General features: G+C 33.6%; 2 protein-coding genes across 4 annotated transcripts; one reads left to right on the top strand and one right to left on the bottom strand.

Moving 5' to 3' along the window:
- Nucleotides 1-6557: 6557 nt before the first annotated feature.
- Nucleotides 6558-9277, bottom strand: LOC111280478 (uncharacterized). Of its 3 annotated transcripts, none has more exons than XM_022867917.2 (6): nucleotides 9041-9277; nucleotides 8884-8937; nucleotides 7984-8057; nucleotides 7425-7542; nucleotides 7014-7072; nucleotides 6558-6800 (listed from the first exon to the last, which is right to left on the bottom strand). In XM_022867917.2, exons 1-6 carry the CDS (start codon nucleotides 9146-9148, stop codon nucleotides 6722-6724), a joined length of 492 nt encoding a protein of 163 aa, XP_022723652.1. In that variant the 5' UTR covers nucleotides 9149-9277; the 3' UTR covers nucleotides 6558-6721. The 3 variants fall into 3 exon arrangements, with proteins under 3 accessions (XP_022723652.1, XP_022723662.1, XP_089602459.1); XM_022867927.2 differs by having other exon boundaries at nucleotides 7984-8076; nucleotides 9041-9252; XM_089746333.1 differs by lacking the exons at nucleotides 8884-8937; nucleotides 9041-9277 and adding an exon at nucleotides 8320-8559 and having other exon boundaries at nucleotides 7984-8076.
- A 148-nt stretch (nucleotides 9278-9425) lies between these two features.
- LOC111280470 (splicing factor SF3a60 homolog) lies at nucleotides 9426-14870 on the top strand. The gene is made up of 12 exons (XM_022867906.2): nucleotides 9426-9722; nucleotides 9826-9939; nucleotides 10120-10224; nucleotides 10378-10520; nucleotides 10653-10749; nucleotides 10988-11152; nucleotides 11703-11774; nucleotides 12317-12475; nucleotides 12631-12708; nucleotides 13381-13509; nucleotides 13870-14016; nucleotides 14339-14870. The coding sequence occupies exons 1-12, from the start codon at nucleotides 9549-9551 to the stop codon at nucleotides 14483-14485; spliced, it is 1530 nt and encodes a 509-aa protein (XP_022723641.1). The 5' UTR covers nucleotides 9426-9548; the 3' UTR covers nucleotides 14486-14870.
- The last annotated feature ends 1621 nt before the right edge of the window (nucleotides 14871-16491 follow it).

Here is a 16491-nt window from a genome sequence, read left to right as displayed (position 1 = left end):
ATTCATTTTCGCTTAAGAAATCCCAACAAAACTAACTCATAAAAATCCTTTAGATGTTATAGTAGTTTATTAACATTTTTTATGAATTATATATATTAATATAATTAAACGAAATTCATATTTTACAATATTTAAATTTGAGACGTAACAATTTTATCTTTTTCATTTCTTAAGACAAGAATTAATTCACAGGCACTAACATATTTAATTTTAATATTGCATGTATAATAAGATGAATTTAGCTAATTAGTAGGATAATGTTTGTAGAGTGGTTGGTTCTCAGCTTCCCATAGAAAACAACAATTCAACATCAAAAGCAACCAATAATTTTGCGACCAAGGCCTTTATAGAGGGCGGTGGTTGTGATTACTGGATTTAAATTGCAATTATAGCAATTACAATTGCAACAATGATAATGAAAGCCAGGCTAATAAGTTTTCAACGCTGATTGGTGAAACTTACACTCATTTATAAATAGATAAGGATATAATTTCCTTTTTAAAGTTAAAATTTAAAGTTAGTTTGATGTGATTAATATTTATAGATATCAAATCATTAACAAATAAATCTAAAAAAGCTTAAGTAATCAGTGCAATGGAACCAATAATTAAAGTGGATTAAAGTAAAATAACATCTAGAACAATTTGTGACTGAAAGAAATTCGTCGCTGGCCATTTTAGTTTACATTTGGAAGTCCAGTTTTGTTGGTGGTTGAGTTAATAATATATTGCCGTCAATCTCATATTAAAAAATTACGTGAATGCCATATAATATATAAATTAAAATTTAATTTTAAATTTATGATATATTTTTTATAAAATAAAATCATAAAATTTTTATATTAAAACAGATAATATCTCATAATTTAAATATGAATTTTCATAAATAAGCTACTTATTATAAGAAGAATAAGAACCTTATATGCATATCTTTTCATTTTTATAAAATCAGGGTTGTAATGTGATCAAACATGAGATTGTAGTTTCAATAATGAACATGACAAAATCAAATATTACGCCACTTGGAATCATATTTTAAAAGAATTTTTAGAGTTTATGCTTTCTTTTATTGGAAGTAAGTTTTCCAATTAAATGAATTTCAATTGTACGTTATTGATAATATCCTTAGTTCAGCAGGTTTTTCATTTTAAATTATCAGCTACTTTTCAACTAATGTTCGATTTTTATTATCCCAAATTTTATTTTGGATGTGATAAATAAAAAATAATAATTAATATGTTTCTAAAAATTAAAAAAAAAATGTACATGATTTGAATTGGTTAAAAAAAAATACGAAAGGCAGATTCCAAAAGAAAATTGCTTGAAACATGAACCCGCACCAACCCTCCCTTTGCGAAGGATATCAATAAGAGTGGTTGGTAGTACAGTGGCTGAGTCTTGCTTGGGAAAAAGATTCATTTTAATTTTGAAATGACCTATTCTCCGAACGTTTTAATCTCTGGGGTCATGTCATGGGCCCTGAGCAGAGTACAGTTATCATTTTCTCAACCACAAAAATTACCAAAACAAAGAAAACCATTTGGTTTACATAAGAACATTATTGTTGTTAAAATATTCATAAAATAATAAAAGTCAAATAGGTGGGTTTTTTTCTTTCGTGCGTTGGCGTTTGGTTGGGGATCAACTAGAATCTTTGAAACCGAATATACACTTTGGCTACGTCAAGTTTTATAACTCAAATCAATATTTATTTTAGAATGTCACTAATCTATGTGACTACAAACTGAAAATGATATTTTTATTATTATTTTTTGGATTCTTGATCTATATATAGAGATGTTTATCTACAAATATCATTATAAAATTAAATTTTAACCATATATGTATTTAAAAATGTTTGCTTAAATTATTTGAAAGTTTTATTCTATTTTTTTTAATAAAAAAAATTTAAGATAATTAGATTGTTCAATTCTTCAAATTAAGATAAGATGTGTTGTATTTGATAACTTAAAATAAATTATTATAAATTATACATTCGAGATAATTTCAATAAACAATAATTTATAAATTTTAAACTTAAAATTTATTTATTAAAAAAAAAACTTTAATTAATTGATCAAATCACTTGTTGATATTATTTCAATTAATTATTTTATTCTGTTCGAAACCTAAGGGTCAAGGCATTTAAATTAATCGAGCCAGACTTAGGTAATGGCTTCCTCCAGCTGGATTAAGAAATTTGTTTCATTACTTTCATCCACCAATAAAACAGAAGGGCAAGACCAAAAGCTTCTCTCACATCATAGTTTGTAAGCTTCGTTTTTAAGATTTAAATTAATCATGTCATCATATTCACAAAGAGCAAGTTGTACTCCTGTTTTGTACTAGTATAAACAAATAATGCAATTGACCAGAGCTTCATTTAATATTGGATCGCCGTATTCTAAATCATCAAGCTCAAGGAAATATAGTGTTTTTTTTTTTTTTTTGTATATTAAAATTTTCATTAATTGTTGGTGGACTGATGATGGCAGTTGCGTGGTTTACGTGACAAATGAGATTGAATTATTTGTCGTTTAGGCCGCAAGAAAATCTTAGGAATCTATAAATAAGGTTACAGGCTGTCTTAATGGGACCAGATAATTATACTACAGTAAAAACATATAAAGATATGTTTCATATATAATCACATAATTTGTTGACAAGAGTAATAAAATTTTAATTTCAGTAATTAATATTTAATTCTTCTATAATTTCAAATATATATATATATATATATAACGTCTTCTGGGAAATGGGAAGGCCAAAGGCTTTCATCCTTCCAAGTGGAATCAATACATACATTAGACATGAACAAATATATATAACAGCAATACTCATGAACATGGGCAATACTCCTTCGCAGATTCCAGGAGTCAAGACTCAACGGGATAATGAGCCCTTCGTGTGTATTAACGTTGGGAGTGGAAGAAGGCGGAAGCCTGTCACACTTTGTAACTTATATGTTGAAGAGGCCATGCGTGCCACCGCACACTAGGAACGTGCGCGCGCCCATTGAACCTCAGAGTTGTTCTTTCAGCTGGTTAAACTCACTTAAACACCTAAGAACTAGTTAATCCAGACAAAGAAAAGGGTTGATCTGTCAGGTTAATTATAGCAGAAATATCTGTATATGTAACTTTCAAGATCATCGCTATATATGAAAAGCACATGCATCCTCAGCTAGTGATAGTAGAAATTTAAAAAGATTTTACACTAATCATTTGAAAACGAAAATATCGAACACTGAATTCATATATACATATATTGTGTTAATGAAAAACTCAACTTCTAACTGAGCTTTTGGTCGAGGTTTGGCTCAAACGGCATCCGATTATGTTCGCCTGTGCAATGTCCCTATCCTACGAGATAAATTAATAAGTTAAAGGGAATGGAAGTTCAACAGACGTAGATTAAGAGCTAAAAAAGGAAATGGCGGTGGGCATTAATTGCCGAACACGCATCTATCCATCTATCTTAAAAAAGGAAAAATCTTAGAAATGGGGCTACGTTCTCTTAAGCAAAGGCCAATGGGCAGGGTTGCAATTTGAGTTTACAAGTAGAGACAGCACGTGGGTCTTTTGTATATAACAGCAGAAAATTTCATTTTCGAGCAACCTTTTTGTCTGCCAACAAAACGCTTACACGTGAAGATGCCTGCTTTGTGGTTTTGTTCTTTTTTTTTTTTTTTCTTAATTGTAAAGAAAGAATCCTTATTGGACTACAAAAACTTTATAATTGTTATTTAATTTGTCCATCAAGAAGATGATAAATGAGAGAAAAAAAAGTGCAAAGTTTTGGATTCTTCTCTGTTGGACTACTTGATTTGCATGCCCATAGATCTGACCATTCATACAATTATTTAAGTATGCCTGTCGGAAAAAAATAACAGTACTAATAATAAACAAATTGCCAAGAGAATATATATACTATTTTCTTGAACATAAATCACAGAGAATCACTGCGGTGTAGGTGATGCTTTGGTAGATGGAGGTAGGTTGAGTGTTGCAAGTGCCTGGTGGGTAGCTGGGAATATTGAAAAGGACAAGCTAGCAGTGAAAGCTCGGTTTCCTTTCCTATGTTTCTTTTGATTAAAAAGTGGTTAACAAAGAAAGAAAGGAAAGGAAATGTGTTGAACCTACTAGTCCTAGTCATTATATGAGAAGAACCATTGCTAGTATTCCACCAACCCAATTATAAGACTTAATTGCATTTCATCTCTAGTTTATTTAATTAACATGAACTTTAACTTTACATGCCTAGAAGCATTCTTTTCTTTAAGCTCTTGATTTGTCAAAGCTCAGCTTCGTTTAAATAATTCCATGTGTTTTGCACGGAAAAGAAATTAGTAAAAGCAAGGATATTGTTGGACTTTTGGGAAATTAATCATGTCATTAGATTTTCCAAAAACCAAGTTTTGTTTTGATGGGGAATATACTAATTGATTTATTAGCTTTTAATTGAAAATTATTAAGGTTGGTGGATCTTGTCCTTCATAGCTAATTTGAGGCAAAATATATAGTTTTCTTGTTGGACTTTTTTCAGGATGCTGTGGGCAGGTCGTTTGCTGGTGACTCATAGCCAAATGCACACCTTTACAGGACAAATTAATCACAGTTCACTTTTTTTAGATTCTGATGCAGTGAGTTTCATTCACCTTTGTTTTTACTTCCTCCCAGTGAGATCTTCACTTCAAGTGGCTTAGAAGTCATCGTTTCTCTTGTTTGCGGTGACCTGTATAAATCTTTTGACATGGTGAAAAATGAAAACAGATAAAGATTTTGCTCCATTGCTGTCAAATTCTTGGGGTGGAAACACTCCAAAATAATGTTGTGGAAGCCAAGTCCATGCTCAGAATGTGACTGCAGCCAAGGACTAATGGTTTGCCTTGGCCTTGAGTAAGATAATCGGATGATGATATATTAGTGAAATTAGTTTCATGGTCTTGGGGAATAAGTTTTGGTGGTTAAGACGTTACTTTTAGATTTGGTAGCTAGCTTTTATTACAGTAGTTGTACGTGAATTAATCAAAAGGAAACCCCTCATGCACACTAGGTTGGCACAATCTTCCCAACCTAGTGCATTGGAAGTTCTCTAAGATACCCATGACATGCAAGATCTTACTAAACCAACTATATTTGTTCACTGGCACACATTGTTGCTTTGATCTAAGATTATCAATATGTTGAGGTATTTTTGGGTTCCATAGAGGATGACTCGTTGGGGCTGGGCTGGTCGAACTTGTCAAGAGAATAAGGTCAGGGGCACTAGAGTTAAGCCTCCGGGACATGTTCTAACATTCAAGTCAGACTGTGCCTGAGAAAGGAAGTGGTGAATAGCAGAAAAGAAAGGGTAGAGATAGAGCAGGTGGAAGGGATCACCTAAACCTTTTCCCCTGGTTTGTCAAGTGTGATGCATGCCATCCGTCTCATTGGTAGGGTTTGGTTATGACATTTGACATTTATTGGGGCATTCTTTTCTTGGGGCCTCATAGGTCGGACTTAATATTTCTACAAGAAATTTCTTCTTGCAGTTTCTCATACTCTTTCCCAACTTTTTTTTTTTAATTAAACTCTCTTCCTACTATTTCACAAAGCAAGTGAGTGAGATTAGCAACAACAGGAGATCAACCTGTTGGGAGGTTTTGAAAATTCGAAACATGAGAGCCAATTTGATTTGGATCCTAGCACTTTGCTAGATAATGATTCTAGTTTCTCTCTTCAATTCCTACTTTGAATTTTTCCATCACCTGCCTCTGTCCTTCTCTTATATTCTTTTGTTTCTCACTAATTTCCTCCATTTCTGCTTAGAGCCTCTTAAACTTTTCTTGCATGTTCTTCTTTCCACTCTTTCTCTTTTCATTCTTCAATTCAAAGTTGGAGGGTAAATAATACGATCACAACAAATATTTCAAATTGCATTTGAAAAAAGAAAAGGGGAAAGGGTGGAATAAAGAACATGCAACAAAAGTTTAGGAGGTTCAAAGCGAAAATGGAGTATATCAGCAGACAACAGGGAACCAAAGAATATAAGAGGAGGATAAAGACAAGTGAGAGAAAAATTTGAACCCATGAAAGGGAGTGTGAGGAATTGGTGAGAGAAACTAGAATTATTATCCAACAAAGTACCAAAACCCAAATTAAGTTGGCTCCAATGTTCCAAATGTTCAAAGCCTTCTAACAGGCTGACCTCGCCACTGTTGCCAATTCACTCACTTGCTTCGTAAAATAGTAAAAAGAGAGAATGAGGAACTGCAAGGAGAAATTTTTTCTGCTGGTAGAATTATTAAGCCTAACCTATAAGGCATACAGGAGAAGAATGCCACAAGGAATCCACATGTCTCAGTCAAACCCATAAGACAGATGGCATGCATCAAACCTGGCAAATGGAAGGTAAAGGTATAAAAGGCATCTAAAAACAGTAAAGGGGCCAAACTTTGAAGATATTAGACAGTTAGCATTTACAACTGGTCTTTGCCGACATACCCGATATGGGCACTAGTACCTAAGATGTTAAGATGAGTGCAACCAAGAGAAATAAATTTGAAATATATGAGAATAAAATCCAAAATATAAATAATGTTTGATTGCCATAACTATCGAACTCTAAAAGTATCCTGAGAAACAATGTTTTGTGCCAAATAAGATAAGTAAATACTAAAGCAAGGCAAAAATTAATGCAATCCAAAGTTCTAAGATGTTGGTGGTTTCCTTTCAAATAATCTAAAGCTCTGTGTCACAGAATCGGATCATTAGGTCGGAAACAATTCTCCTAGCAAATGGAATATAGCTCAGACAGTACCTGAAAAAGCTCAAATTGAATGATATAAATAGTCTAGGTAAAACATTAGAAATGCATAAGTAAAATAGAAAAGCTTCTTGGGGATCTTACCATAAGGGTAGAGTCTTGAACACTATAAAGTATAAGTTATAAATTATGCATTGAAGGAAACCGAGGCAAACACCAAGAAGTTTCCACAATATTGAAAATGATAAATGTCAAAGGCCAACTTACCAAATAAGGGCACATATCTCACATATGATTGCAAGTAATGTCAAAATCTTGCTTTGAATCTGGCAAATGGAAAGTTCAAAAAAATGACATGTGATTCCATGATAGTCAAATAATATATTGAATATGGTTCTCATACTGTAAAAAACTGAAAGAACAAAGAAACCTTAAAACAATTAGCAATGATTAGAAATGGCAAAAAAGAGAACTACATCATGTTCTAATGCAGTTTGGAATTGTCAACTTCCAGTACCACATAGAAGTCTGTGTCTCTATGATTATACGGCATGTGCAAACTCAGTAAACGAGGTTTAAACAATTTCACATCAGGCTGTCATAGATTCAAACTTCCTTCACTTACTAAAAAGTGCCAGCATTATTCTACGAGTCACTGGTTCAAGATAGCAAACTCACCCAGAGAGCACAAATGAGAGCAAGAACAACAAATCCAATGTAAATAGCTGTTGCATAAACACGAACAGAATCAAACATCATACGTAGCTGTTGCTCAGGTCCCATCAGGAATGCTGTGCTGTCAAAGAATACCACAAAATTAAAATATGAGAAACCTTGAGAGGCAAACAATTTAGTAAAAATTGAACTATACTAGGAACTATTCATCACCAATAATTCATTCTTTAGAAGTCTATTTTGTTGAGACTGTTTAAGTCATTGACTCAACGTTACAAGAGCTGCATTGTATATAGGTTAAAAATTCCAGCATGGAACAGACATTAAACTAATAGATTGCCTGGTTTGCTAAAATTGGTTTCAGATCAAATCTGAGAGCCTGATATGTCAAGACACAAAGTTACACCAATTATGCAACACTCGCAAGGATGGCTAAAAGTTGAGACACTATTCTTTTGTTAAGATGTCCAGAAGCAGCATTTGTAACTCAATTAAACCAAAATATTCGATCAGAGAATATAACATTGTAGTTCTGTTAGACTCACAGAACCAATCAACCAACCTTCCAACTGCTAAGACATTGCCGAAGGTGAACAATAATGCAAATTTGATGGGTTTGGCAAACACAATAAAGGACTGCAAAAGAGACAAAAAGCTGCAAGATAATGTCATAAATTTATCAATATTACAATTTAAATAACTTGCTTTACAATTACAATTGGGCTATAATTTTCCCCAAGATGAACCAAAAAAATATATCGGGGGCTTGCTTTAAAATTACAATTTCATACAGCTTACTCCTTTCGTGGAAGTGAGGAGAAATTTAGAAATCATCTATTTTTCTAATGTGCTTTTAGCAAACAAGCTGGGGATAAAGCTCTGCAATTTTGTGGCATACCTTGACACATTAGAGACTAGTCCAATGAGTTTGTTTGGACTCAACAGAAATTGAGGGGCAAGGTTTTGATACCTGTCATCCTTAGAATCTGTTGGGGTGCCTATATCTACATGATCTGGACTGAGAGAAATGGTAGAATGTATGGGCAGAAACAAAGAAAAGTGGATGAGCTTGTCAATTGCATTGGAGAGACTATCTGGCTGTGACTTGCAAATGTCACTAGGATTTCTAGTAACTAAGTCAATATGGATCTGTCCTATAAATCAGGACTTAGTGAAAAGACTATTTAAAATGTATTTTTTTTTTTATCTTTTCTGTTCCTTTGTTTGCTGCTATTGCAGCTGTTGACCTTGTAACTGGGCTTCTCTGTTCTTCTTTGGCAATAAAAAATTTCAATTAACCAATGTATATTATACATATAACAGGGGCACCCCTTTAGCTTAAGAGCTACAACCGAGGTCTCCAAAATTCGTGAACTGTAAAGACTAAAGAACAACAATGCTAATATTCATTAAACCCTTAAATCTTAATGTGTTGGAAGAAAAAAGAATTCAATGATCATACCAGAAACATAAGAACAAGACCCGAAAGTAAACAAGCGGCGAATGAGTAAATTCTCTGCATCATACAAGAAATACCCAAATTGAATTACTGAAAGAAACATGAGATCTGAAGAAACTGAAATTCTAAGTGTTAAAAATGAATGAAGAAAACAGAATACCTGCGTAGGAGAGAGAGAGCATAAACCTTCAGATTCTTCATCTAGGAATCTTTCTGTTCTCTCTTCTTCATCACCCCCCGACATAACATATTCCTTCATTTTCCACATTTTTCACTTCACTTTCTTTCCTATATATAACTTGCTTTCTCCACTGCCGCCCATGAAATAAGGAGGAAACGCTTTCTTTTCTTTTCTTTTATTTTTTCTCTTTTTTCATTTCATTTATCGGGTAATGATGAAAAGGAAACTGGAACCTCTTTAGTTCTGATTAAATTAGCTAATCATGACATGCCACGTCATGAATTGATAGTATTTAGTCGGTTAAAACGATGACGTTTGGTCTGATTAGAGAATAGTTAAATTTCTCAAATGGAATTGAGAAATCGATTTTTGGACCGGTGGCCATCTGGCAAAATTAGCGCAGGAATAAAACCACGCCTCTGCCGCAACTGCAAATATCGACTGAGATAGAAACCCTAGACGGTTGCTAGGTAAACCGGAAGCCGAGATGTCTTCGACGCTTCTCGAGGTGACTCGTGCGTCTCACGAAGATGTGGAACGGCTGGAGCGGCTCATAGTGAAGGACCTGCAAAATGAGCCGCCTACCGCCAAAGACCGCTTGTATCAAAGCCATCGCGTTCGCAATAATATTGATACCATCATCGCCACTACCGAAAAGCTCGTAATTTCCTCCTCACCTTTTACAAATTGAGTTTCGGTTAAAGTTTTTCTTTGTTTTTTTTTTAAAGAAAACGTAGTACTTATTTTTGAATGGATGGCTTCAGATTGAGATATATGAAGACAAAGATAATGCCAGGAAAGATGAAATTGCGGCTCTCGGAGGTCAAACTGCTACTGGAATTAACGTCTTTAGTGCATTTTATGATAGATTGAAGGAGGTAACTTTTTACTCTTTCTTTTTAACTTTGAATTGTAAATGCTAAGCTTTAATTTTACAAAATCCTGCCTTTTCTTAGAAGCATGAATAAATCTGAATGATTTTCACAATTATTCTATTAGCAAAAGAGGATAAGTATCATCCAAAATAGATGTTTAGTGAAGTAATTACATTAATGCAGATTCGTGAGTACCATAGAAAACATCCCGCTGCTCGCTTTGTTGATGCTAATGAAGAGTACGAGTCTTTGCTCAAAGAAGAACCAGTCATCGAGTTCAGTGGCGAGGTCTATCTCTCTTTCTCTCTCTCTCTCTCTCTCTCTCACACACACACACACACACACACACACAATTGACACCTTATATTACACTAATATGTTATTTTATATTATGTTCTTCTTTCTGGCTTCTGGTCTTACTTGTTAGCAATTCATTTTCAGGAAGCCTTGGGTCGCTACCTGGACCTACACGAATTGTTCAATCAGTACATTAATTCTAAATTTGGAGCCAAAATTGAATATTCAGCGTACCTTGATACCTTTTCACAACCGCATGATATCCCTTGGAAACTGAAGTCAACAAGGTAAACTTTCCTCAATTCTGTTTTTATATTCATTCTTTTAATAAGGTGATTGCCCACAGTTTAATTGTTTTCTGGTTTTCTACTTATTTGGCATCCTGCTTCTACTTTATTTGCAAATATTGTTTTCTGTAGGCAATACAGGGAGTATATGGGGAATCTGCTGGAGTATCTAATGTACTTCTTTCAGAGGACAGAACCATTGCAAGATCTTGACAGAATATTTTCCAAGGTTCACATTACTTATTTAAAGTTACTTGCATATTTTTATCCAAAAAGAGATTCTAACCTTGAGGATGTTATAAAGCTAAACCCAAACCCTATTTTGTAACATGGGGTTATAGATTTTTTTAAAACAATTTAGTCACGAATTTTGGCCTTGATCTATATCAATATAAAATGGAACTTCTTTTTTTAAGAAATTTAATTGTTCTAATAAATTAAAATACATTTTTGGTGGTTTATGATAGGTTGAGGCTGAGTTTGAGGAGCAATGGGCTGATGGTCAGGTACAAGGATGGGAAAAACAAGGTCAAGAAAATGGAGATGATCCTACCCAGCATACCGTGATTGATCTTGATTATTACAGTGCAGTTGAAGAGCTGATGGAAGTGGGTCCAGAAAGGTTAAAGGAGGTAATTGTAGTCTTCTTTAATCATGTCATCATTTCTAGCAAGTTGTTGTTTTAGTGACTTAAATTTGTATTCAGTTTGTAGAAATGTGTTGTTGTTCATCCTTTTTTAGACAAATGCATGGTCAAGTTGCCTTAAATGATGAAAAATGAAGAAACAGATTGCTATTGTATTCTTTGATCTTGTCACTCTAATCATCTCTCTTTCTGGTTAATTAATTAATTTGAGAATGAAAAAGTAAGATTAGGTGGGAGAAGGATATCCATTCTTATGCTGTGGTTTATTATGTTCATTTAAAGTAGCTTTTTCTGTTTTAATTGCTTTAATTTGGATTTTAGGATCCATTTCAATTACATGTAAGCTTTTTCACTTTGCCAGAAGGGCATTATTTGTTAAGAGCTGCTTATGAACAACCACATTGAAAAGGTTTTTGTAGGCAATTATTGGATATGTACTTAAAATACTTTGCTAAAAGCTTAAAAGTTGAATGAATTACCACTTTTTGGATTCCTTCTTCTTAGTTGATGAGTGAATTATTTATATATACTCACAGGCATTGGCAGCAATAGGATTAAAAACTGGTGGTACTGTCCAGCAGCGTGCAGAGAGGCTTTTCCTCACAAAGGTAATAGCACTTTATAATTTCTCTCTCTCTCTCTCTCTCTCTCTCTCTCTCTATAACTGTATTGTACTTCTGGTATGAGGGAATACCCAACTTTGGTTTAGTACATTGAATTAAATTGGAAATCTTCCGTATCCTTTGAGTTTGTTCTTGCTGAAGGGAATCTTGATTACTTTTGGGATGGCAATTGGGTTTTGTCATCATTATATGAGAGCTTTTGAACTGGTTTTGAGAAATCTGCATATCAGACTCTCTTGCTATAATTTTCTCAAGGGAATTAGGAGTTTATGATTTGGAGTCATGGTAGAAAGGAAAATAGGTCTATGAAAGAGGTATTGCTTGGAGCTCGGAATTAGTGGAGATCGAAGGACAAATCTGTGGTGAACCCTGATACGGCCTATGAAATAATAGGATTCTCAGTCGTTATGTCATGAGATGTTGGTGGGATGACTATAGACTGGTTTAAATGGTGATTGTGTTTTCCTGATAATTTAATATCAAATAAATTCAAAAATATATTCAATGTCTCCATATATTTTACGCAGGACACACCTTTGGAAAAGCTGGACAAGAAACATTTTGCCAAAGGCGCACGTGTACCAGAGCAAAATGTGTCTACTGCAGTTCCACAAGACATTAACAGTCTGAAAGATGTTGCATCGATGGAGGCCAAGATGAAGAAACTCTGTGATTTACTGAGCAAGGTTAGTTGGTTGGTTACTTTGTCCTAACCATCTTTGACAAAAAATTGAAATATGAGGGAAAACAATTGCAAAAGTTCATTTTGCTTCTGCTTGTAGTCCAGATATGGTAATTGTTGTGGGTAGTATTTAATTGATATTTCTGTGACCTTTTGTAGACAATTGAACAAACAAAGGAAAATGTGGTAAAGAAGCAAGCGTTAACATTTGAGGAAATGGAACAAGAACGTGAGGAGGTAAGCTAATCTCTTATTTTATAGCCATTCAAGTGCTTCTAGTACTAGAAAAAAATTTTCATTGCTCATGTTGTGATGTTATGAGTATAATTCATGTAATCGCCAAACCTTCAACACCCTGTAGGGATGGCAGTGGCAATAGGTAGGGTTTTGGATGTGGGGACCTGTCGGCTCCTATCCATTTGGTGTCAACCCATTTTTGGGTCTTTGGACCTCACTTTCTGAATGGTAATTGGCAAAATATTTTCCTGCATTTTTACATCTTTGATGGGAGCAGAAGCAGTTTAGCTTTTTGCTTAATTGTAGAGGGCCACATTTTAAATTGGAGAATATTAGGAATTTTACCCATTTTCTATGATTGTGTTTAGAAGCACACAATGAATGGAAGGGATGCGGTATCTTTGGCCGAAATATTGGTTTTTCACTTTTCCTCTACCATTGACTTGGGATGTTGGTGTTTTGTCTTTAATTGGATGTGTTTTTTTTCATCATAATAAGGTACCAGCATTTGTACAACCATCATGGTTAATTAGTACCTTTGAATTATCAGTCCCCATTTTATGAGAAAAAAAAATAGTTATAAAAAGCAGAAACTTCTACTCTCGAAAATTTTTGGTATCTTTGAATTCTGTCTGTTGTGGTTTCTGACAATAAATGATGGCTTTCTAACAGGAAGAGACACAAGTTGACACTGAAAGTGATGAAGAAGATCAACAGATCTATAATCCTCTTAAATTGCCAATGGGTTGGGATGGGAAGCCTATACCTTACTGGCTTTACAAGCTTCATGGTCTTGGCCAGGTAATATCTCCTATTAATTCTTATTTTATCTGTGATTCGAACTTTTGCATGTGCAGTAACTTTGTCAACTAACGGATGACTAAACAAGAAGCATTGAAAGCTTGAATAAAACTAAAACTTATCTTGTTCATTGTTTTCTTAAACCTTTAGACTTATTATCCTTTATGGTTTATGAAGAATCCTACTAAAAAGGTTGATGTTTCTCTCCCACCTCCCTTTTCTTCTAATTCAAGAGAGGAGGAAGGATGGAGAGGGTGATGAAGTGTATTAGAATTTCTTCACTCTTGGATTGCCCAATACTTCTTTATGTCTCGGTCGTAGGATCTCATAGCTCCGCCCCCTTTTCTTATTCTTCTTCAGGAATTTAAGTGTGAGATTTGTGGGAACTACAGCTACTGGGGCCGTAGGGCTTTTGAGAGGCATTTCAAAGAATGGCGCCATCAGCATGGCATGCGATGTCTTGGTATTCCGAACACCAAGAACTTTAATGAAATCACCAATATTGAAGTACGTGATGTTTTTCAGATCTTGTGCAGTGATTTATGTTCTTTCTGCTTCATCTGCCTTCATGTGGTTCTTTCATGATTGAGCTTGTGTGCCATTGGTTTTCTCATCTAATACATAATTGTTTGGCATACATGCCTTACTTTTTTTTCCAGTAAATAAAAAAAAAATTGATGGCTTGTGACCTTGTGATGGTAATGGTGACATGCATCTAGATAATGGCAACAAGTATTCACAAGGGCTGCAGTTATAAACCCCTTTTGTTCTCTTAATAATTATTAACATTTTGCATCTATATATATATATATATATTCAAATTTGACAGGAAGCAAAAGAGCTGTGGGGAAGGATACAAGAACGGCAAGGACTGAACAAGTGGCGCCCTGATCTTGAAGAAGAATATGAAGATAAAGAGGGTAACATCTATAACAAGAAGACATATACTGATCTTCAGCGGCAGGGACTGATTTAAAGATGTTTCTCTTGAAGAGCGTTTCGCATGCATCCAGATATGTTGCACGTGTTCATTACCGGTTATGAATTCCCTGATCATGTATAATACTCTTCTTAACGACAGGGCCTAAACCTTGGCAACCCTGGGGAATAGAGGTTGTTGCAGGTATATTAGGATGGACTATTGAATGGCAAAACAATCAGGCATTCAGGCTGTTCTTATTGAAGTCTTTGCTGAGCATACAGTTACATTTGCGGAAAAAAAAAAAAAAAAAAACTAAATATAGCTTAGCGGTTGTTGCCTCTCTAATGAAAGATTGAGGTTCAAGATTCAAACTTACTCCTTTGTTTTGCCTCGTCTAAATGTGCCCAATAAAATGGTTAGTTCTATAACATTCTATTAAGGCATTCTCTCCATTTCTGGCTAAACTTGGCTTTCAATTACATTAACTGTACCAGATCAAGAAACATTTATAATTTGTAATTACTGTTGCCTCTAACTTTCATTTGCACAAGACCTTGCAAATATTAGTGCTGAGCCATTTACACCACGGAGGACAAGCATCCTTCAGTCAACATATGCTCCACACAAGATTGACAGCTCAAACATTTCAATGGGGGGTGGGGGCAGCGTCCGAATTTCCTGGACTATGCTTATTGCAACATCTGATTCATTGCGTCATCAATGACTCATTGTCACCTTAACATCATCTGGGAGGAGCTTAGCCACAGGAAGACTTGAGGGGAACTCCTTGAAGGGAATTGCTTTTCTCCATTTTCTACCATATAGTTTCTCAACTAAGAACCCTTAGAGTTTGATTGTCTCAAAGAGAATACTTCTGTTGGATTCTCCTTAAGATATAGTCGCCTCACCAGCTTTTAAACTTGATAAGGAGTTCACTTGCAGTTTCCCCTTGACATCCTTTTGTCATGTGGCCAACCATGTTCCAGCATGAATGTCAAGCCAATTTAAGATGCAAATAAAAGCTCAAGTTTTGATTTATTGATAAAATATTAAATTTAAAAAAATAATAATTTAAAATTTAAAATTTTTACCTTTATACTTTTGTAACGGAATAAACTATTATACATATAAAATTTTTTAAATTTATAACTTTTAAATATTAATTTTAATATCATATCAATTGATTTAAAAATTAATAGATGCGATATTAAAATTTTAATTTAAATAATCGGTTTTAAATCCCTCAAAAAGAAAACAAAAAAAGAAAGACCAAAGTACTGGAAGCAGCTTTGTCCCCCTACTTTGCAATCGCTCCTATCCCTTGGGGTACTTGTTTTTATCGTACTCCCTCCCTGCACCCGAATCTACCCAACAAGCGGTCTTCGTTTGGTGGGTCCCAGCCTGTCAGACTCATCTTATCCTAAATGCTGTTCTCTCAAGATTTCACATACGCTATCGATCAAGTTCACGTTACTTCCGATGAGATCTACAACATATAATTATTTCTCGATCCCGGCTACTAACGTGTCATTTTCTTATTGGAACCAGTTGTTTTTAATCGCAAATAAACAGATTATTATTTGTTGCGACGACTAAGAGATTAAGTAGTGTTTAGCGACGACTTAAAGATTAAGTAGTGTTTAGTTTCAGAAAATAAAATTATTTTTTGTTTTTTTTTAAATAAAAAAGAATGAAAATATATTTGATAATTAAAAATAAAAATAAAATTTTAAAAAATTATAATAAAAATGAGTTAAAATATAAAAATTAAAAAAATATATTTTTAACTGTAAAATAAAAATTCATTATTTTTTATATTTTGTAAGTTATTATATTTAAATACTTTTTAATATTATTAATTAATAAATATATATTATATTTATAATTAAATTATATTAATAGTAATATTATTAAATATTTTATTTATTTTTGTATTTTAAAAAATAAATTTTATTTTTATTTATTAAATACATTTTTCAAAAAATAAAAAATAAAAATATTTTTTAAATAAAAATTAAACAAAAAATATTTTTTAAAACCAAACTATCCTAAAACCCTAC

Source organism: Durio zibethinus, chromosome 17, assembly GCF_047325235.1.
Source record: "Durio zibethinus cultivar Kanyao isolate XHJ-2024 chromosome 17, ASM4732523v1, whole genome shotgun sequence".
Taxonomy (NCBI): domain Eukaryota; kingdom Viridiplantae; phylum Streptophyta; class Magnoliopsida; order Malvales; family Malvaceae; genus Durio; species Durio zibethinus.
This window is presented reverse-complemented; position numbering and strand designations above follow the sequence as displayed.

Bases quoted from the DNA above. Each gene is read 5' to 3' on its own strand.
- LOC111280478 (XM_022867917.2), bottom strand. From the start codon at position 9,148: ATGTGGAAAATGAAGGAATATGTTATGTCGGGGGGTGATGAAGAAGAG. The intron at 8,058-8,883 runs GTATGATCATTG...TCTCTTTTGCAG, and splicing joins GTCTTGTTCTTATGTTTCTG to TCCTTTATTGTGTTTGCCAA. The intron at 6,801-7,013 runs GTAAGTTGGCCT...GAGCTTTTTCAG, and splicing joins GAGATATGTGCCCTTATTTG to GTACTGTCTGAGCTATATTC.
- LOC111280470 (XM_022867906.2), top strand. From the start codon at position 9,549: ATGTCTTCGACGCTTCTCGAGGTGACTCGTGCGTCTCACGAAGATGTG. The intron at 10,750-10,987 runs GTTCACATTACT...GGTTTATGATAG, and splicing joins TTGACAGAATATTTTCCAAG to GTTGAGGCTGAGTTTGAGGA. The intron at 12,476-12,630 runs GTTAGTTGGTTG...GACCTTTTGTAG, and splicing joins TCTGTGATTTACTGAGCAAG to ACAATTGAACAAACAAAGGA.